The following is a 22,699-nucleotide window of genomic DNA, read 5'->3' on the forward strand; positions in this document are numbered from 1 at the left end:
ACATTGTCCTGCTGGTTCTTGATCCTATCTCTCCCAAGTAAAGCTTCAAGTTCTTGTTACAAGTGCATTTGCCTACCTGCAGGTATGACTTACATGTAACATGCCCACTGCTTGTTGAAGAGAGTTGTTAACTTACCAGCATCTACAGCTGTAAGGCCATTTGGCTGGGTGTCGGCAAGCTGTGAGTCATTCTTGGACTGGTTCCCGTCAGTCTGTTTGCCAGCACTGCTCCTGGGCTTGGCCAGTGACACTGGAGCTGGCCTACTGGGTTTGGAGAAGCTGAATGCTTGGGGTTTGGGGGTATACAGCGACTGCTCTTCTGTAGAAGAAAGAAGGAGCCCGCATCACATACATGTACATGCAAAAGCTGTCTGAACAGTGCACTTGTGAGATGTGATGTAGTTACTATCCCGCACTTACAAGAGTACGAATGCTGCTAATGCAAAAAGAAGGATCCAAAAGCATTGCAGCAGATGGGACTCTATGTACAAGGATGACTTCATAGACTGCAAACAGTAGACAACAATGCTGAATGAATGTGTATGTTTTAAGCCAGCTAAATTCTGTATACTGTACATGGATGCACATTTGCAAGCAATTTTCAACTTGGTCAGTGGTAAACAGGTGCCAAGATTTGTAAATTTGAACTCTTAGACAATTAACACTGTTACTCTATCTACACTGCAATTAAAATGAGCCTTAACTGTCCAAGCTGTTTCAAGTTAATAGCCTGAGGGTATACATGTATATCTGTGCCGCTATTTTTACTGAATGTGAACAATATATGTGCTGGGTGCCCGTTGCCCAAAATATCTACAAGAAAAAAGCATTATCAACTCAGTTGGAGCCAGTATTCATGAAAAGGGATACAGACACCCCCAAATGGGGTTGAACCCATCACAGCATAAAAGGGGTAGTTGGGGGGTGAAGATTTGAGTGGGCCCCATGAGCTGCATTTGTCCCCCTCTGGATCCCAAACTGCACATGAGGTTGTGCAGCAAAGTGTTTTGATTGACAAAATTCAGTTACATGGTCCAATGTCTGGAGCGTCAGATTATTATTGTACAACACAGAGAAGACACAGGTGACTCAGAGAAGACGCAGGTGACTCAAATAATTGATCAGATTCGGCTTGTCCCCACTGATCTGGTTTTTGTGTATTTTATGAAAGGAGCATGTATGAAAATGCCTACTCTTCTGTATGATTCTGCCTAAATCTAGGGACAAACACCCATGTCACTTTTAAAATAACACAATTTCCATGACATAGTTCTGAGCTTCATGAACATGCATGTAAATAAAAGTGTGTGAAATGAAATTTTTCAAATAAAGAAATTGAACATTTAAAGATGATGGAAAAAATCAGTAGTAAAATGGACGCCCAAAACAGAGTTTACGAAAAATACGAAGAGCAAATGAAGCCAAAAAAAGCAAAAAATATCAGATACTCAAAAAGCTAAAAAAAAAACAATACAGTGCAATTTGATTTCATCACAGACAATAAAAACGGGAGAAAGATATGAAAATATTAGAAATCTTTATTACAAACTTGCATTCAGAGCATGGATACATAGAACACACGTCTTTAAATGCTTCTGAGACATGTTGCTTGAACCTGGGTTGGGATCAATGATTTTCTGATTTTTTTTATTAAATGGTGAAAAATGGAGAAGCAAAATGATGGAATTTGCACAGCCATTGCAATCACCACAGCGCGACAGTGGGGTGTCTTTTGTTCTCTTATAGCTGCTCCATAAATCAGATGGATCTGTCACCCAATGCAAGCAAGCACGCCAAAAAAAAATCAATAAATAAATAAATAAAACAAAATAATAAACAAGAAACCAAAACAACAAAAAAAACGACAAAAATAACTGCTAGAAAAATAAACAAATATACAGTTTATCCGTAGATTCCCTGTAGGAACCAGTGGAAAAAAGCACCAGCACAATTTAAAAAAAGGAAACGGGAAAGTGCATAAATACAGAAAGTGCCACAACAATACACCATTTCAGCTGAAGTAAACTAGTCAAGCAAAAACAATGGCGGCTGCATGTTCCAGTGCATGATCAATCATATGCTGCAACAATAGTAAGATATCGGTACATAAATGCACATACATGTACCAGTTAAAATCACATAACTCAAAGCTGTGCTAAAGCATTCCAAGCTGTGTACGTGTAGAACAAAACTGCAGAAAAATCTTGGGAGATGGTAAAAAGTAATGAATATTGTGACAAGGCCAAAAATAAAGTATGGAACACTCAGGGTGAATGGCAAAATCACATCCAAATATTATTGAAAATGCAATGGAGGTACATATCTCAAGTCTGCAGATTTTTGATTCAAATTTCTGATGATACAAACTACTTTTTCTGAAAGCAACATTACGAATGCTTGCAATTTTTGCTGCACAGTGCACAGGTCAGAAATGTGTGTACCCGACTTATTGATACCGATTTCCAGATATGTAATTTTGCAGTAGCTTGTCCGAATGACATCAAACCGTAAACATAACATTTACACAAAGTATGCCTGTCTTGCAGAAGAATGTTTATCCACTTTTCATTTAAGGTTACATATCTGTGACATCCATCTCTACATGTACATATAGGTAGCTACATGTACTGTACATACACATGGGCTCAAATTTCAAGCAATCGGCAGTTTCCAACGTACAGAAACTACGGTCTTAATATAAGCAGGTTGGATGACAATGCTGTCTCACAGTATATAATTTCTCGCCCCTTATTCCTCACAATGAATTGGTACGAGGAGATTGGCTCTTCAAGTGTTGAGGATGTAGCGCTACACACTTAGTGGGTTGGAGTTCTGTGCTCTGAGCAAAATTGCCCCTCAAATTACTGAGTTATGGCCGCCGCACGGAAGCCCATCAGCACTCACTGTGATGGTGTAAAATTTTGTCGATGCTCTGAATAACAGCAGACAGGCATACTTAATGTACTGTACACGTACATACATTTACATGTATAGATACACGTTGATGTACGCGTATGCAGTCTGACTTTAAGTGCCATCAGCTTCAATAAAGCCCCTTAAGCATGATTGTGCGTGATATGCTTGTGCCATCCATGAGAAACAATGAGAAATGAGGAGATGATGAGAACGGAAAAATGACACCTTGAAACCCAACTTTCCGCTTCTGCAAAAACTCAGGTACTTACTCCGGGGAGTAGGGCGAGGGCGCTTTGCGTGATGCTTAGCTGCTGTCAAAATGGCAGTTGCGTAGAAAGAACACAAACAGTGTGTTAAATCAAAATGTTTGTCTTCACTCACAGGGGGGGCAAAAAATAATCAGGGTTTATAAAAACATAGGTTTGACATTTACCCCCAAAAAAGTAAGGGGTGACCAGCAACTGCTATGAAATACATAGCAATTTGTGAGAGAAAACCAAGGAGTGGAAAAACACAAAGATTGGTTACAAATTGAAAACTGAACAACACATTGAGCTGAGACAAAAGAAAGAGTTGGCAGCACAAAACAGAAAGGGAATGACAGCATTAAAAGTAACACCAGAAAAACAAAAACTAGCTCAAATTCCTTTATTGCTGTTTAGGATCCACACAGTTAGCTGCAGTTACCTCCCAATCATGCTGCAGTTTGGAGGCCTACTGAAGACACAGCTTGTATTAAAATGAATCAATGGCACCGGCTACTGTTTTATATCTTATGGCATTCAAGAAAAATTAAAATTTAGTCCTACTCATCGTATGATTATAAATGTAATTCAAATGGATTACAAAAAGAGGTACCAGTACTCCGTAATATGCAGGAAAAATTGCTTTGCCTCAGTGCATTTATCATTTCATAAGTAAGTGAACGGTCAAAAGGTCATGTGTAAAGCAATGTACTGATATATGTCCTACAGTAAGCAGGGTTGTGATGAATTGAGAAACACTAGTGCCTTCCATAATGGCATCTGTAAGTTTACACAGAAATTCTCTCCGTGAATGAATACCACATGCCGCGCTTTGCACAAACAAACACCTTTGCCGGGCAATGCTACATCTGCATTCTTCAAAGAATGCCTGAGCACGGCATAGCAAATGAACATTAAAATGTATTTGATCAGTTACAAATTCATCCACAGAAATTGCACAGATAGCTAGGATGCTTTGGTATCTTCCTGAGTGATGGGTCTAGAGACAAGGATCAGAGTGGTTCAGCACTTTAAAAGATAGATTACCATCTCACTCATATTTTCCTACATTCTTGATGGAAATCATGGTACATGTACATGTAATTACTTGTAAACTACACAGTAAAACTCATGTTGTATGTTTGAAATTACCAATGCATAGCTGACATACATGTACACATAGTTAATAAAGGAAGCCTGACCAGCAATCTAACTTGGTTGTTTAAAAACAGAGCAATGGAGAAGACCATGAACGTGTACATATGTATTATAAATGGTTTGCAAATCCACATTTAGCATATTAAGTATCTTAATCGTTTCATTTTCTCAGTGTTGACATGGTTGAATGCTTCCTCCATGCTTCTTCAGCATGAAAAGCCTTCAAAACGAAAAAAAATTCAGGCTTATTTTGAACATTTCACATATATTCCTGTAATGTGCATCAAAAATGGACACAAATAAAGCTCTATTCCATCCACTTTTATCTGAAAGCAGAACTGGAAACAGAAACCGCAGGAAAAAACAAAAACCAAACATTATACCTGTTCTACCGGTAGTACCAATATACTGATCTTGTTTGTTAAACGGGTTTTGAAGTAACGTAATGGCAATATTGTGCCGGCATAACCAGTGTGAAAACTGCTAAAAGGCTGGTGAATTAAGAGCTACCCACATGCATTAGTCTAACATGATGTACGTGTCAGATCTAGAAAACAGCAATAACCTGTTCATTCTTTGCACATGTCTACCGATTCACTGTCTGCTGACTCAAACCACACCTTGAATTAAATTAAGGAACTCAACAAGTACTATACCATAGGTTAAGTGTTAAAATAAAAAGAAAGACGGATTGGCTGACCCTTCTTTTCAGACTACTACATGTGCCAAAAATCACTGGTGTTTTCTTTTAAATGGTAACCTGCCTTGACGTACATGTATTCTTGTCTGGTACTGGTACATGTATGTAAAATCACAAAGCTCTGGCCAGATCATACCCAAGGTTACAAGTTTTCTCAATGGACTCAAGCTAAATGGCATGATGCGATGTGGCAAAGTCACAAAAGCAGGGAAGGATGCCGAGTACACAACAAAACTCACTTCCCATAAATGCGGGTTGCTTCAACTGCGATCATTATGTAACAGATTTTACAGTCATGACATAATGCAGAAGTCTGTATTTGCCAAGGATGCTTCTATCGGGATCTTGCAAATAAAGCTTTTTACCTTACGAAGTGAAAATGAAAATTACAGTGATCTGATGAAAATATTTTTATTGAAAACAAAAAAAGAAAAAGCTCACTCGCCCTTGAGGGATATGCCCAACCTGTTAGTTGCCTTTGGGATAAGATATGCATGGCATGAATACTGCAGCATCTCTGACATTCCGAATCTTTCTTATTAACGTTAGTGACATGCTCAGGCCAACTTGGCGAGCTCTCTCCTTCCTCCCCCACCATCCCAGTATGTGAGATTAAGAAGGTCCTGGGAGCTGGGAGATTGTTGACCAGAGACAGCACAGAGTAAACCTTACAGAGAAGGGAAATATGCCTGCACTCCCTGATGGAGGAAAGTGGGCCGTCCCTAGGGAGACCCTTAAGACTTGGAAAACATCTGCAAGTCAACTGCCTCATGGTTGATGGACTTTATGAATGCTTGCCACTGAGATACTGAATTTCATCTAGCAATTGGATCATCAGTAAAAAAAAAACAATCTTTGGTTTACTTGAAGGCCTTGATGTTTGTTTTGGAACTTATTCACATAAAACATAACTTAAGCATTAAACTGATTTGCCCCATAGAATTTAATTTTTTTACACTGAACAATGTACTGAACGACGTGTATTACGAGATATGTGGATAGTCATTTTTTTTCTGTAATTTGCTTCAGAATTAGCGTGAACTTAAATTTATTTCTATCAAAGATTGTCACTAGAATCTCCACCAGAATTTACCCTCCAAACCCTAACCCTAACAGTCCCAAATCCTCCGATTCCAATATGATTTTACATACACCCTAGAGGGTTAGGGGCTAATGTGTAAACATACATGTACATGTACACATTTACATGTACATTCACATGTAATTTCTGGTACCAGTACTTGGTAACAAGTACGCTCTATGGCTATTCCTAACGTGGTAATAAAGCTGTGCACATTGCACAGTGGATCCAGATGTGCCTGAGCAACATGTACAATGTACAAGCATCTGCATGTAATCAACTCTTCAGTGTCAAGACAACTTTTTTTAACTAGGGCACGAAGGAAACGGTTATAAATGCAGCAATGATTCATGCTAGAACAATTTATGGTTTCTGCTGATGGGGGTCCATTTGTCTTCATCTACAGGCAACTGCTTGGATACATGTAGGATACAAACAGGATCACTCCGCTAATAATTAAATTGGCGAGGGAGGGGGGGAGAGATATCCCAGGCCCGGTCAAGATGCAGGGAAAATGTCTCCAGTGTTTGGTAGGGGATCCCTCTGGAATGCACCACCGCAAAGGAGAAGGGAAAAACAATAAAGAGGGAGGAAGAGAAGGAGGGGAGAGAGGAGGTTGACAGAGGTTTTTTGGTGAGTTACCGTCTGACGTGGAGGAGCTGAGTCTTGAAGACAAGGAGGCTCTGGACTCTGTCCGCTGTGAAACCTCCGAGTTGACTGTGGACGTGCTGGTTTTGCGCTCTTGGCGCGCTCGGTCCGTGTGACGCAGGGACAAGGTTGTTTTATTGGCTGGCTTGCCCCCTGCCGAGGAGTGAAAGTGGAATTATTATTATTATTATTAAATGAATTTATTAAGTGCAAATTCTGTTCAAAAATATTCAAATGCGCTGTACAACCAATAACAGAAATATTTGGATGGCAAGTACATTACATAACATCTGCAGGTTATTAATGTGGCATACTGGCAGAAAATTGAGTTATCTCTGGATGAAGGAAAATACAGTCGAAACAAAAACTTGATATGGATATGAACAGGCTATGCACAATTGCACACGTACATGTACCTTAATATGTAATATCTGTATCCCTGAAATGTAAACATTATGTTGTAGTATACACGTATGTACAAAACATGTACCGGTGTGCATCCACGAGATAAATACATGTACATGTACGTAGGTACGGTATACGTGGGCATGTACATGTACTTATAATGCAATTGTTCATTCTGTATGGTACAATGTACATGTACATGTATGTATCATGTATACATTGCACTGTGACCCTGAATACATGTATCATGCAAAAACCAAACTCCCACATGCATATTAAGGTCTTGATTTTGTCATCCCTACCCAGAAACTCATTCATGACCACAAAGTGATAACAGGGACATGTATGAAAAGTGAAAAATTAGAAATGGTTACCAGTACCTCATCTGCTACAAGATACACTGTGGCAGATGGCATGGATGAATGTCATTTTTACTCCATATTTAACAAGTTTCTTACCACTGTTGCTGTCTCTTTTCATGTTCTGGATCAAATGTACCAGTACCCCCTTTGATACGCTGCATGTAACAGCAAATATGGCGATAAGCAAATTCACTCATTTGAGAGATGACAAAATTGTCGACTCGTTTTCCACCATTTTTGAAATGGTGATGAACCAACTCCAGTATTTGGTTCTTGTTTGGTCGGAAGAGTGAGTCACACAAGCATAACTAATGTGAAGAAAACACTCAACAAGTGGTCAATGCAGAAACATGATTCTAGTTAGAATCACAAAAACACGCCCCTGTATGTAAATGAACACACTTTCTATAATTTGACAGAGGGGTTTTTGGCAAGTTATTCAAGTAAAACGGGAAGACTCTGAAAAACTCACCAATTGAGCTGCTCCTACTGCTGGTTCTTGTGCCAACACCACTGAGATCAGATTTCATGCTCCTGTTGGAGGATGACAGACTGTTGGGTTCAACCTCCAAAGAGGAGGTACTGTTCTGACCGTTAGACTTCTTGTTGGTTAAGGTAGGCTTGTTGCCTGTCAGGTCCACTGACTTTCTCCCCGTGTCAATTTTACTCCTGACCCCTCCTACATGTAGCTTGTTGCTGGTCTTCGCATCTTTGCTAGACCCAGTCTCTGTTGCCTTCTGCTTTGGAATGGTGCTTGTGGTGTTGCTGGGAGACTTGCTGGTGGTAGCGGTGGGATTCTTGCTGATCAGTTTCCAAGGGGCAGCGGTGTGGCCTTTCCTGGGTTTGCTATCTTGGGTCGGTGCATCTGGTTTGGAGTCAGTTGGTTTTGCGGCAGCGAGCTTCAGCTTGGCAGCAGCAACTTGACTCTTGCTGGATGACTCGCTGTCTCTGTTCGAGCTAAAAGACTTTGGTTGCTGGAGGTACGACGTTCGTTTCCTAGGTAACTTGGAGTGGTCACTGTTTTCTTTCCCTCTCTGGGGTTCTTTTTGCGTACCTGTAACCTTTGCAGGCTGTTGGGAATGTCCCGCATTGAATGTCTCCGGTTCAAATCTCTTTTTGCTGTAGGATGGCGAGGTCATCTCAGCCATTTCAAACTGTGTAACAGTCTCAAGCTCGGCAGACGGACACCTTTCTCTCATTCCCTTTGGCTTGTTCTGAACGTGATCATTTTCAGATGCCCCATCACCAATGACAGTACTGGCACTTTCGCTGCTCCCCTCGGATGCAAAACTTTTCTCCTTTTCAGGGCTGACACCACTGTCAAATGTTGCATTCAGAATGTTCAGAGTTATTGCTGGGCTAACTGCTTTGGCGGAACCTGGTTCTCCATTGCCTGAACTTGGATTGATCTGTGACACTGCACCTTCACGTACACTGACCTTCACAAATGTTTCTTGGCTGGGGGATGCTGTGTGACATGAAGCATTTGGTGAAAGTAAGTCAGTTGCTTCAACTGTGGGTACTTCAGCTGAAGGCCCATTACTACTGGAGACAGCATCTCTCTTAACCTCAGCCAGATTAGAGGTCTGCGGCACTTCTTGTACACCCAAATCCTCCTCTGCCTGTTGCACAAGATTTTTCCACTCGTTACTTAAATCATCGGTGAATATGCACTGGTCATCTTCACTGAGTAAGGTGTTTTCAACCCGGGGAATCTTATCGCTTGTAGAATCTGCCATTCTTTCACTTGTAGACAGAGATTTTTCAAGGGGCACACTGGGACTAACTTTGTCAATAAACTCATTCATTGCACTGTTGTTTCTAGTTCTACTACCTGCTATTTGAGTGGATTCTGCGTTATTCAATGTTGGGTCTACTTCTATATTGTTGTTTGCTAGGTCATTTCTGTTATCTGTAGTCACTTTGCCCGCCTCTAAATCTCTGCTGATTGTTGGGACTTGAGGTTTGCTGACCTCCTGTTGTTCTATTTCACTGAAGTCTTCTGAGTCTTTATGCTCCGATAGGCTTGTGTCTAGATTTGTTGCTTCTGAATCCATGCTCCAGGCCGGCACTAAGAAAGAAGGAATACTTTCAGATGTCGAGTCAGAGGCAACTAATAGATCATCATCGACAACTGTCAGAGCATCCAAGATTTTCGGTTTACAGTGGTCCGTGAGTTGTGGCTCAGTGAGTTGTGGCTCTGTAAATGTTTCCTCAAAGGTTGGGGGCACTTTGTTTTGAGGACTCTCCAGGGGAATGTTACAGTCTTTCAAGGCCTGTTCGAACTCCTCTGGAGTCAGCAGATCAAACCTCAGTCTGCCTGTGGGTGTGTCTAGCGTTGATGGCACAGCCCAGAATTCATTGTACTCAATATCGTCCTCCTCTGTGTCTAAATGATCATAAGTGCTTCTGACGTCAGATTGTGGAATCCCATCTGATTCCCAGAAGTAGGTGTTTTCACTTGATGATACTGGTGTGGATGTGACTTTATTACCAGGCTCCCAAGATAGTGGGGACGCCTTCTTCTCTACGTCAAAAGTTAAGTTGAGGTCTTTGGTAGCAGACGACGCAGTGTCTTTGCGACTTTTCTTCTTCCCTGTTATCGGGGAGACTCTGTGTGGCCCAGCCCGAACTTCAAAAGTTTCGTTGAGGTTGGTTTTGGGTCTGGATCCACTTTCTCTTCGCAATTTCAATTCCTCGCCATCTGCATTGGTGTCATCTTGCAACAGCTGTGTCAGGTCATTGAGACTTGGTCGCGAGGATAGTCCCTTTTTAAGGCTTCCGCAAGGTGACTTCTTGACTCTAGGACTAGATTGTTCAGGGGTTCTCTTCTGTGATGCAGGGCTTCTCTCTGTTGGCTGCGGCCGGCTTGCAGGGCTATGCTCACGAACTAGCGTAAAGGTAGCATCATGGGATTTTACGGAGGGGGATTTCGATTGGATGGATGGCAGTCTACTGGTCGGCAGTGTCTTGTCATGAGTCCAGCCCGGGACAGTGATGCCAGAGTCCGCGGGGCTGATTCTCTTTTTCTGAAACAGTTTGCTGCTGTTTGGTGCCTTCTCTGAAGAAAAACACTCAATTCTCGTTACTTCAGACCTTGTGGGCAAGCTCTTTCTGCCCACAGTTGCCTTGCATGGAGCCTTGTCCTCAGTCACAAGTAAAGATTTGGGTCTGGCAATTTTCCCGCTGACTCCGAGAGCTGGTATCTTACTGGAAGGTTTTGATTCCTTCCCACTTCCTGGCTGTGATGAAGGTCTAAGCTTTCCGCTCGTGTTTGGCGCCAGCTCTAATGGTTTCACTTCACCGGCTGAGTTCACAGCCTGCACTTTGAAGGCGTGGATGAATATCCCATGGCTGGGGCTGCACTTGAAATACTGGATCCCATCCACACTGCCGTCGTGCTTGCCGAGGGGTTCATCCAACCGGATCCCACACAGGCACCCCTGGGAGAAGTGGGTCTTCCCCTTGAACTCTAGCGTTCCCACTCGCCCGTCTGCTGTCCAGACTCGCTGTCCAATCAGGAGATGCTTGCTCTGTAAGACGCCCGACCTCTGAGGGATTCCAGAGCCCGCGGATGTGGGTGAGACACGGAGAGGTTTAAGTTCCGGTGACTTGAGTTTGCTGGGAACGGGCTTCGGAGATTTCAGAAGGGATTGACGGTGTCCAGCGGCTGGAAGCCTGCTCTCAACCTGTGTGGCCTGTTTAAAATAAATCATAAAAGCACATTCAGTTCCATGGTTTTCTTTTATCAACATAAAGAGGCCGACACATTGTGACGTTTTGGGATGACAAATCAACCATCATCGCTACTAAAACTGGATTGTAATGCAGTCGCTTTTTATTCATCTCCTGTGGTACAATGATGCAGACTGATTCAGATTTCACTGGCTGAATCACACACTCAGGGAAAATGGAAGAATATTGAAGCTCATTAATATGAACCAAACCTTACAGAATCAATGCACAGGTTGCCACAGCAGTGTTTCTACCGGTCTACCAGTATCTGAAAATTAAAACTAAACAATTCATGTACATGTATACAGTTACATGTACGTGTACTTTCAGTATGTACATGTACGAGAACTGTACTGTACATGTATCAGCATAGAGTTTATTAGATCAGTAACCACACACTGTACATACTGTACATGTACGATATGTACATCTATACCATATGCGAACATGTGTACAGTAAACATCTACATGTATATGTATCATACATGTGTATCTGGACATATACATGTACAACGTACGTGCATGTACATGTATAATACATTTCTAGCTACAGTTATGCTTTGTAATTGAATTTAATTACGTAGAGGTTAAAACAAGTGTTCATTCAAAGAGAAAACAATTTCATGATACGGTTTGCTAATCTCTTCCACTTCAATTGCACATTTGCCTTTTGTATATTGGTAAAGTGACCACCAGCTCACACAGGGGTATGCACATGTACATGTATGGGTATACATGTATGTATCGGTACGTACATGTACATGAGTATGATTTTTACAATTTTGAACAATATACAGGATAACTGTCATTTTAAATCATCATGTGCCTGCATGTGCAATGGGACATTGTACATGCGCACACAGTCACTGTACCTGTATAATGGTACATGTGCACTGTAGATATACACGGAAACCTTCCATTCCTGTCATGTACATGTACTGCACTTGTACCTCCAAATCACTATGAGCAGTAGATATGATGTTCCAAGGCTAAAGTGTACATGTATTGGCGTTGTGTATGTTTAGTGAATATTCTTGTCTTCAAACTACAGTACATGCACTGGCACTTGCAGTACATGTAGAGTGCACGTACATGTACATGTATCTCTGGTACATATGCACAGTAGAAATTGTGGAAAGTTGCCTACATAATAGGCCTATGTACAGTACATGTACCTCCCTTTCTGCTTGTAATGAAAACTTACTCGTGTTGAGAACATTTGCTAAACACTCAATTTGTGTTTGTATGTACATGCACAGCACAAACAAGCATGTCTGCACTTTCTAAAATGAAATTCTGTAATCATTGCTCATTCAACGTCAGAAGCGACATATCCTGTATACAGTATACCAGAATGCAATACATGTATTTTACTGTAAGTGCATTTAATAGACAAAAATTCACTCTTGAACCACAGTAATCATCGATTACTATGCCAACCAGGAGTCCTGACCTAAGGCTTTATTACCTGTGGAGTTGGTATTGATGAGTCATACATGTACATGTACACTCACTGCCAGCATGGCAGGCCCATAATGCAGCCTCTGCTTGGCTTCACAATGAATACTCGGGGTGCAATGGGAGTTTCAGGTGATGAAGTGAGAATGAAAAGGCCGAGGGTCTTTTGTCCCAGATAAAAACAGATTGATTTCAGCACCCTTTCACAAAGGAAACTGTGCACTGTATCAAATCTTCGGAAAATCCAAAGCCATGTAACAAAGAAGCTTTTGAATAAAATATCTTTTGACAAAAACTGTGCATGTGTACGGGCCCCGGTTCAAGACATTTTCTAAAGAACTGTAACTAGTCTTGGAACTTCTCACTGCAAGGCATTTCAAAGAAAGAAATTTAGCAATCAAGACACCATTTTATGTTTATTTACATGTACATGTATGCATACCGACATGAGGTACATGAAATTTTGTGCACAAATGGAAGCACGGGGTATACCGGTCGTTTTGTAATTTAGGGCCTAATATTTTATCACTTGAATATTTCACGCCCAAATATTAAACTTTAATTTCATCACAAGAATAGTTTCTACTTATGCCTGGCGAAGTATTATTATTCCAAATATATTGTATAAATAGACAAGATGTCAGTATCTGGGAACAAAAGTAATTCACAATAATTCAATAGTAATTGTTTTGCAACCTTACAGTGTTAGAAAATTTATTCTGTTTCATGTTTTTCTCAGATGACAGGAAATGCATGTTCCTCAAGGCTGAAGCACAGTGCAGCTTGCATGCACCAAAACAGAATTTTCCAATAAATACTGTAAAATTAGCCTATATCCTACATGTACACACGTACACTTCAAGGTTTCAAGAAAAAAGCTTGGAATTAAGTATTTATCTATCTTACAAATGCAATTTTCTTTTTATGCACAAAAATTGATCATTCTGTTGTTCTTCAAAGAAGTGTAAAATTCCTTTTAGTCAATTCACTGGAATATTCTAACAAAAACATACATGTAAGAACTAGATCATCAAGTACTGCATAATTAAGCAGTAAACTGACTTCTCAAATGATTTCATCACAACTGCCGCACATATTCATGAACTTGATTGCAGAAAATGGAAAGCTTTACCATACATACGCGAGTAAACTCGCATACATGTATGTATGGAGTCTTTTATCATGTTAGATACAAATGAAACCATTTTACACTGCATAAAAATTCAAATTGAGATCCAAAGCACTCCAGACCACTTGTTCCACAAATTTGTAATTCAAACAATATCCAACCTCCCAAACAAATCTGAGTGATAGCTAAAAAGTGCAAGAAAATGACATCTACATGTACATGTAGATAAGAGTAGAACTCCAGAGTCCAAAATACCAGTATGCAGATATTTGTTTTTAATTCTGCAACAAAAAGTCAGAAGTATTTTACAAATTGGCTTACCCAAAATGGTGTAAATTCTGTAGGGTGCATGTGGGGATATATAAAGGCTGGTTGAGCCATCGAGAAATGTGGCTTCCTCAAGAGACAAGTGAATCATGGAGACGTGTACTGGTACATGTACATTCATGTACACACACCCAGTACGTGTTTAACCACTATGCGCCGGCCTTCTACAACTAACAGTGTACATGTGAGCAATATTTGTCCTGTGCTCAGTTGACCAGACACATCTGCTGACAAAATATGCTGCATCTCCATTAGATGCAAGTTGAGGGGGGTAGGCTCAGCCTTCATGCATATTTATGACATGCGGTTCTGCGCCTGCTGATGTCACTGGCCGTCGCCAAGCAACCATTCCTAATTGTCATTAAAATGGTAAATTCTGCATGAACACCTGCGTGTACAGGTACATCTACTAAATTAATAGCAGTCACATCAGTGCTGGATTCTTCCATCACTGGCAGAACTAATCGACACTTGAATTAAATTAGCACAATGGATTTTTTAGTCAGTGCTACTGTACCAACATATTTATAGAATTTTAAGTGCCTTACAGTTACATGTCCATGTACGTACAATGATGGTTGAGTAACCCATGTGCACGGGTATACACAAATGTGCATGTACATATGCAGTGTAGAAATACATAATGTACCGGTAACATGTACATTTCATGCATCCTTTTCCTGTACATACACGTACATGTACAGGTACATATTGACCCTTAAATGCATGTACTGCAATATTTAATTGTACATACATGTACATGTAAGTGCCATATGAACAATGAACATGATACTGTCCCATATGCACTTGCTATCTTCTACATGAGATAATACATGTACAGGTACATATTGACCCTTAAATGCACGTAATGCAATTTTTAATTGTACATACACGTAAGTGCCATATGAACAATGAACATGATACACTGTCCCATATGCGCTCGCTATCTTCTACATGAGATAATACATGTACAGTACATTTATGGTACATGTACAATGTACATGTAAGCATTTTCTCATGCAGGAGAACAAGTGCTCAGTACATGTACATGCCTGTACTTGTACATACACATGTATTAACTGCAAATTTGCGTTCTTTCTTCTTTCTTTCAGTCATTCTAAATTACTAAAAATAATCTCTTCAACTTCAGACGTACATGTACATATATCAGTAATGTCCCTGTGTGTGGCATATGCATGCTTTTTGTTGTAGATGGCGTAAAACCCAGGTAGACGTACGTACCGGTACTGTATAAAAATAAGTCATGAAATCATCCAGAATCATGTACTTTGTACACATGTATGTTTAAATTTAGTACATGTACCGATAAGTACAGTACAGTACATGTACATTACGTGTACTGAACAGTCCATGACTTCTGGTACATATGCATAGGCAAAAATGCTGATAAAGAAATATTGATATTGATGTGCAATGTACATATACAACTGCTAGAACGTACCCCAATATCTGCATAGGTACATGTACATGTAATCAGGCCCACTAACATGTACATGTACATTTACCAAACCAATCAATAAACTTACAACCCTGGTGAAACGTTGCCCATTAATATGGCGTATTTAACATATCATTAAAAATCAATCATTTAACCTGTCTTTGTTTACCAAGCACACACCAACTGAACGGAAATATTATTGCTCCTCCATTTTCTTTTCTCTGTTTGGGGGGAGGTTTGGTTGATTCTTTTGCAGCTTACACTGCATGATAAACATCATGTACATGTACTGTACAGGTACATGTACAGTATGTACCAGTTCTGTCACGTGTTCCATTCACAGTACAAAGAGACAATAGGACTTGTACATTTATCTTTGTCGATGTACCGGCAAATACCCAGATTTGAGCAATTTCCCAGTTCTTTACTGATATGTGTGTTGGGTGTGATCGGTCAATATGCACGATCCCAGATTGTATGGAATGCCAAAGAGGCAAAAACTTGGAGGCAACACATTGATTGCTCTTCAATATCAATCAATTGTTCTTCTTCCGTACATCTGTCGATCGTTCTTTTACATCAATCGATCGTTCCCCTACATCAATCTCTTTTGATCAATGAAAAAAGAGCGATGATGAAAAACCAATGAAGTTACCAATGAATTTTTCACAACTGTGAACTACATGTAGAGGGAAAAGACAATTAGCTGATCGTGGAATAATCCACAAATCATGCAGTAAGATCGACTGATCGCACAAAGATCGAGTGACCACGCAAATTGACTGATCATACACAACATGTACAGTGTACATAAACCTCACAGCTGATACATGTACATGTACATACATTGTACCGGTACATGCATACATTTTAACTTCAACATCTTACGGAAGGACAAGCTAACAGTGTCTAAGACAGCCAACAGTTTCAAGAAGTTCAACTTCACAAAATTAATATCTTTCTTTTTGAATTAAAAAAAAAAGGAAACTACCCCGATACCTGCATGTACAAACAAAAACAATGAACTGAAAACATTCATTTTCCAAGAGCTTTCCTAACTACTGAATCACTGAAAACTGACACATGTATGTTTGTACACAGGTAGAACCTGGAAGTATGCAATCTCCGCAAATCGCTTCCTCCATCACGATTCGGCGAATGGCATACATGTACATGTATGGACGCACCCACGCATCTCAATTATCAGACAAAATGCACGCATGAATGAACATCTGACGACTGGGATACCAGCAACAAATTGTCCCTGATCGTGGTTCAGTGACAGAATGTTTAATGAGTGTAATACATGGACATGTAGGAATAATCTGGCTCTCATCCTTTGCCAATTGTTCAGGGGAATATCAGTCACTTTATCTACCTCCATGGTACATGTATGATGGAAAGCAATTAGAATTCTCATTGCAGACATTGTACGGTACATGAAAACATGCGTATGTGTGCATGTAAAGTTCATCTTGAAGAACAGCTTGGCAATTGATGGAAGTCTTGTCCTCAGAGAAACTCACCAATTTCAAATCATTGGGTACACGTGACCCGCTCTGCCAAACTGAGTCTCAAGTCACCCGGCCACTTTTGAGTTTTGCTTTTTGTATTAGACCGAGGAATTTTGAGCTCTGTTTTGATGTGTCCCTCAGTTTGGTATGATGCAAATGGACATTGTGTAAGAAGATAAAATGTTGAGGATTCCTATTTAACACTGTGTAAGTTTCTTTCAAAGGCCTTTACATGTACATGTAACTCTACAGTGGCTCCGGCAAGCAGTTTGCCTTGTATGACGTACAGCTTTCCCCACAGTTCTCTGTACAAGTATTCTTTTCGGTGATATGAAGTTGTGCTCCCCTCAACACAGTAAACAAAACAACAGACAGTTTGAACTGCTATTTCCCAGGTTTTAAAAATTTGTTTGTCAACTGACCAATCTCACTTGCAAAATAAAAATGCACAAACTTGTATGTCTGTATATAATGTGGATACATACATGTATGTACAAGGCCTTGTTCACGCTTTGAACTTTGCAGAACTGAAGAAAATTATTTGCATGTTGTATCCATACATGGAGCAGGTGAACGAACGAAAAGCTTAAACAGGTGGGAGAGACTTGCTTTATTTACACATCCTAGGTAAAGTTACATGCAGCAGCTGGTAGGCAAAACATGTGCGCTCATGTACCGGTACTTTCAAAATGCAATTTGTTTCTAAAAATATATGTACATGTAATACATGTTGGTCTACATACATGTAGTGCCACAGCATTTCCTTGGAGAAAATTGTTGAGCCCTAAAACGTGCGGATCAACTGCAACCATACTTTCCAATCAGAAATGGCGGAGGGGCAGAGACATGTACCTGTACCTCAGTTTCCTAAATACAAGTAAAGGTTAATGAGTTGTTGACTTACCAGTAACTTGGGGGGGGGGGTGGTTCCAGGGCCAAAAGGTCAAACAAGAATTAAAATTGCTGGATAAACATTCAGGTTAATCAAGTACACTGTACATGTAGATTAGCATTTGGGTATCACCTTGATGTTACCAGGTGATGAAAGGATCATAAATAGGATTATGGACTCATACATGCATAAGCTCTGAGGGTGACCTTAGATTCCTGAAGCTAGCCACTTTAGTTCACTCATCATTACTTCAGTGGTTACACATTGCACAGAGAGGAAAAAATGTTGCATCCTGACTTTACATGTACAGTACATGTGCAGTACTTCAGTGGCAGCGTGCACAATCTATATGTACATGGAAAGTCGAGAAACTTTTGTATTTCTAATGAAATTGAACATTTTTCTCTTTTCAGCATTTCTGCAATGTACATGTACATACATGTACGTAAGTACTGTACGTGCGATAACATTCTTTGCCCAATGGACAATCTACCACTCCATGCAGTTTGCACAGCTAGCCCTTCTGGACTTAACTTTTTCCATGCATGTACAAGTACCCCAGTACACGATCGTTGTCACCAGAACTGTGGGGTTCGATGTTCGCCGCGCTCCCACAGAAGGGCGGACGTCAATTAAAACCCACAGTTCTAGGGATACATGATCACGTTTCAATGTTGTCACACAATATGGTTCAAAATGTATCCTACCCATATGCACAGTACAAGTACATGTAGAATACCTCTTCCATGTACTGATACTACAGAACAAGGAAATAGATACTGTACCTACCTGTAGGCTGGTACATGTACAGTACGACTTATAAAGTTTTGCTCTCCATCCTTACCATGGTGGACAGCTAATGAAACTTCATCTACATCACATTTACAAACAGGGTACTATAAATTTCCCAGAAAATCTTTGACCCACAGCAACCAGCATGTTCAAAGGCACACAGAAGCATGTCAGGAACTCCAGCTATAATGGACAGAGATAAACACCATGACCATGTCCATACCATGCAGTGGCTGGATATTTGAAGGAAGTCCACCATATAGAAAGGTCCGCCCAAGCAAAACGTGTCCGTGTGATGTGGATCAGACCTGACGACGTGTTCAGGTCTGTGGCTTTCTCATCAGTATCAAGACCTGAGATTAATGCGTTCTCCAACCTTTCTATGTTAACTCACTCCCACAAGTAGGGCAGAACCTCCATATACCCGTAGGCAGACACAGCCATGACAGTCAGGCAAGATTTGCCTGTACCAGTATATGATCACATGCATGCACATCACAGCAGCAAGGGACCCACACACCACACATGAGCGACTGCTATTATGTAACCTCCTCCAAGCCAAAATGCTTGCCCTTTTGTCAAAGTCAACAATAGGTGCATTGTGACCTGATCCTGGATGGGTGTATTGACCCATGAGATGTACAGTGTGTACAGGGGCTTAAGTTAACTAATGGGATTGATTTCATTGATTATAACTGGAACATTTCAGGGCAATGTGATTATTGATTTCAAACAAATGATTCAGACAAGATTTGACTGTGATTAGCTGGGATGGCTACAACTCAGTTAAGTGGGGAAAGGTCCAAATGCTGTTTGATGTCAGTCTGTTCCTCAGTAAACACTTAAGGTGCTCAGTTCCAAACACAAATTTAAACAGATTAGTAGTTGAAAATCGTTCAGAATCAAAACTTGTCTAAACCCTGTCAAAACTCTTATATATATTGTATGTACCAAACGTAGACTGTCTTATTACAAACCATTATTTAGAGTTTTTTGATATTCCCATTAAGATTTGATAAAAGACAATGAAATAAAAGATGCAATTTGATTAAGCCTAAAATGAACATGACTTCTTACTTGGATATTTGTACGGTACATCTGGCCATTTCCCCATGCGAAAAAGTTCCGAGGAAATCTCAAAATTACCCAACATATATCAATAAGTGAATCTTGTCTGACTGTTGAGGCATCTGCCAGTCAAGTATTTATTTTTAGCCCCCCCCGGATACTCACTGAAGAATCTGCTTGGGGAGATAAACTGGGCAATTCCCGACAGGAGATACAGAAAGGGCTTGGGGTACCCTCAGCAGAGATCCTTGGTGACAACGAATTCACTTCAAAACTTTGGACGGCACATTTGAAGCCTTTGGGCAATGCTCATAGTGCTAACAAGAAAGATGCTATTATACAGTGGCGTTTAAGCATTTTCCGAGGGCATGCACATGTACATGATTGAATTACATATGCACATGTACAAGTGAGTAAGCCAACTTAGGCCCTTCATGTATTTATAAGCAATGAATCAAGATTTTCGATATTGTATGATGTCAGGAAACAATGAAATTATTTCAAATTCTGGATTTATAAGCGATGATTCAAGATTTTCAATATTACATGTCAGGAAAGAAATTATTTTAAATTCTAGATTTATATGCAAATAATAAAGATTGGTGCAACACGAGAAGGATAGAGGTCACCCACATGTCAAGTATTCAACCCCCCAAAATAAAAATTTCCAAATACATCCATAGTGTAGGCCTATACAAGTACATGAAAGCACAACGTGTTTCACAGACTAAGCAAAGTATTCTCCAAAAGGTCAAACCATCTTGTTTTTCAAATAACAGTATACATCAGATGCAAAGCTCATTCAAATATTTGAGATTCCTGTCTGGAGCATTAGAGACATGCATGTTAAAATTCAAGCGTGTTGTAATCGAAATTCCCACCTGCATTCTGGATGATCGGGCAGGCCTGAGTCACCCGGCAGACACAGATGGTGAAATCTTCACTGCGAGGGGAGATGAGCCAAGGTTGTTGAGATAAAGCGCCCAGAAAAGTACATACATGTACCGGTACAGCCTCATGGTTAACACATATACACATGTAAATGTATCTCACCAGAGATACGTGTACATGTAGATGAGAGCGTTGAATTTTGGAGTGGTTTCAAGTTGAGTTCAAGCTGATAACTGATGAAGTTCTGGGTGATTACATCTTAGCTGAAGCTGTGCCATTCAGAATTTAAGACAAAGTTCAATGCAGTCCCTTTTTTTTTGTCAGAAGAAACAAAAACGACACAATGGCCACATCTTTTGCCAGAAACAAGAGCTGTATTGAGCTACCTGTAACCCAAGCAGGAGTGAAATGATGCACAACTGAGGTTGACGATGACAAAATATGCAACTTGGGAATGTCCATGTACTATTGAAAGTTTACTTCAGACTGGCCTCAGTACTAAACATCCATATCAATCACAGTCATTCATGTAGTGTATTCCATCACTCCACAACGGCACTGTTTGGAGCATAAATCCATCCCACACTGCTTTCCTCACAGTCTCTCGGAACATGGCATTCATCAGGAGCTCATTCCGCTGTCCTGAGTTCCACAAATTTATCACTGGTTGTTCATGGCCTATCAGGATATCCCACTGTTGGCAGCAATTTCGAGCATCGAAACCTCTAGTATAAGCTTCTCCATCAAGTTAAAAAATCCCTAAATAGACCTTCATCTCAATTACAGATACCGGTACGATCATGTCCTTTTTATCAGGTGACAAGTTCCTCCATGTTCCAATGAGTCTCAAATGAAACTCCTGTGGTTCTGAAGTTCTCTAATTATTAACACTTTAGTGCCTAGAAATTTGGGTGAGGCTGACAACACTTCAGGCTTCAGCGGTGACGGCGGACCAACTGAAAAGATCTGTAACCCATCCCGGGCATTATGTGCTGCAGCCAAGTTTATACGACAAAGTTACCGCATCCTTGGGAGAGCCCACATACTATGACTTCTCCAGATGGTGGAATGCTGGAGTAGCTCAAGTCATCAAACACGCCATCCTTCTGCAGCCAAGTATATCCACAGAATATTAGCAGCATGCAGCCTTCACTTATAATTTGATATCACAGTAATTATAATGAAGAACACGGCAATGTAAGTGAGTGCCCTCGGGGCAATCTAGCATTTCACTGGCACTGTTTTAATAAATTTGTCATGTTCAACTTGCAGGATAAATAATCAGTTGTTCCTTCAGTTGTCCAGTTAGTAGGTGGATGAAAGGTACATGTAGGCCTACATGTAACTGTACATGTACATCCACATATTGGCATCTTGGTAGCCTCTGGCATAAGCCTACATGTACCAGCTGATCCACTGTACTGATATCTCCATCCAGTCACTCACTGCTCCAAACTACTGATGCTACAACCAGAACCAACTAGTATAGTCCTCACTACATCCATTGTCCAACTGACAAGGAAGGCTGTACTCCTGATCACAGAGTGTTGACAAATACCCAACCATTCCAGTTGGCCAATGATGAACCATGCTGGTAAGACCGCAGATGGTTCTGAACGACACCTCAATCATTACTGGGCCCGGGGTACTAGGAGAGAGAGACCGGTAGCAGGGGAGGCAAAAGGTCAGAGCTGGGATGTTGTTACTGTGGGCTCATAACACAACACACTTGCGCATACAGTGCATGTAAGTGAGGAGACTCAAAGTCCGACCACTGGTCGGTAGCCCGCTGAGTCCACCCACCGGTGTCCTTTCTTCTACGCCAATTGCCTCATAGCTCTATCTCAGCTGGCGGCGTCAATCCCCATTAGGTGAGCACCCAGAATGCAGCAGGGGTCTTAAGCATAACACAGTTAATC

General features: G+C 40.6%; 1 protein-coding gene across 10 annotated transcripts in view; it reads right to left on the reverse strand.

Moving 5' to 3' along the window:
- Positions 1 to 22,699, reverse strand: part of LOC110973162 (uncharacterized) — a 74,461-nt gene that overhangs the window by 19,741 nt on the left and 32,021 nt on the right. For 4 of the 10 annotated variants that reach the window (XM_087129912.1, XM_087129906.1, XM_087129932.1 and 1 more), the window contains exons 2-5: positions 7,988 to 11,213; positions 6,743 to 6,901; positions 3,186 to 3,227; positions 137 to 319 (exon numbers count right to left, since the gene is read on the reverse strand). In XM_087129912.1, the coding sequence (XP_086986038.1) occupies positions 137 to 319; positions 3,186 to 3,227; positions 6,743 to 6,901; positions 7,988 to 11,213 (3,610 nt within the window). Of the gene's footprint in view, positions 1 to 136; positions 320 to 3,185; positions 3,228 to 6,742; positions 6,902 to 7,987; positions 11,214 to 14,158; positions 14,397 to 19,044; positions 19,280 to 20,770; positions 21,825 to 22,699 lie in introns of those variants that run through there. The other 6 variants (XM_087129936.1, XM_087129931.1, XM_022223750.2 and 3 more) reach the window with 6 other exon arrangements.

This window comes from Acanthaster planci, linkage group LG02 (assembly GCF_054643075.1).
Source record: "Acanthaster planci isolate LZ-2023a linkage group LG02, COTS_SCS, whole genome shotgun sequence".
NCBI classification, from domain to species: Eukaryota; Metazoa; Echinodermata; class Asteroidea; order Valvatida; family Acanthasteridae; genus Acanthaster; species Acanthaster planci.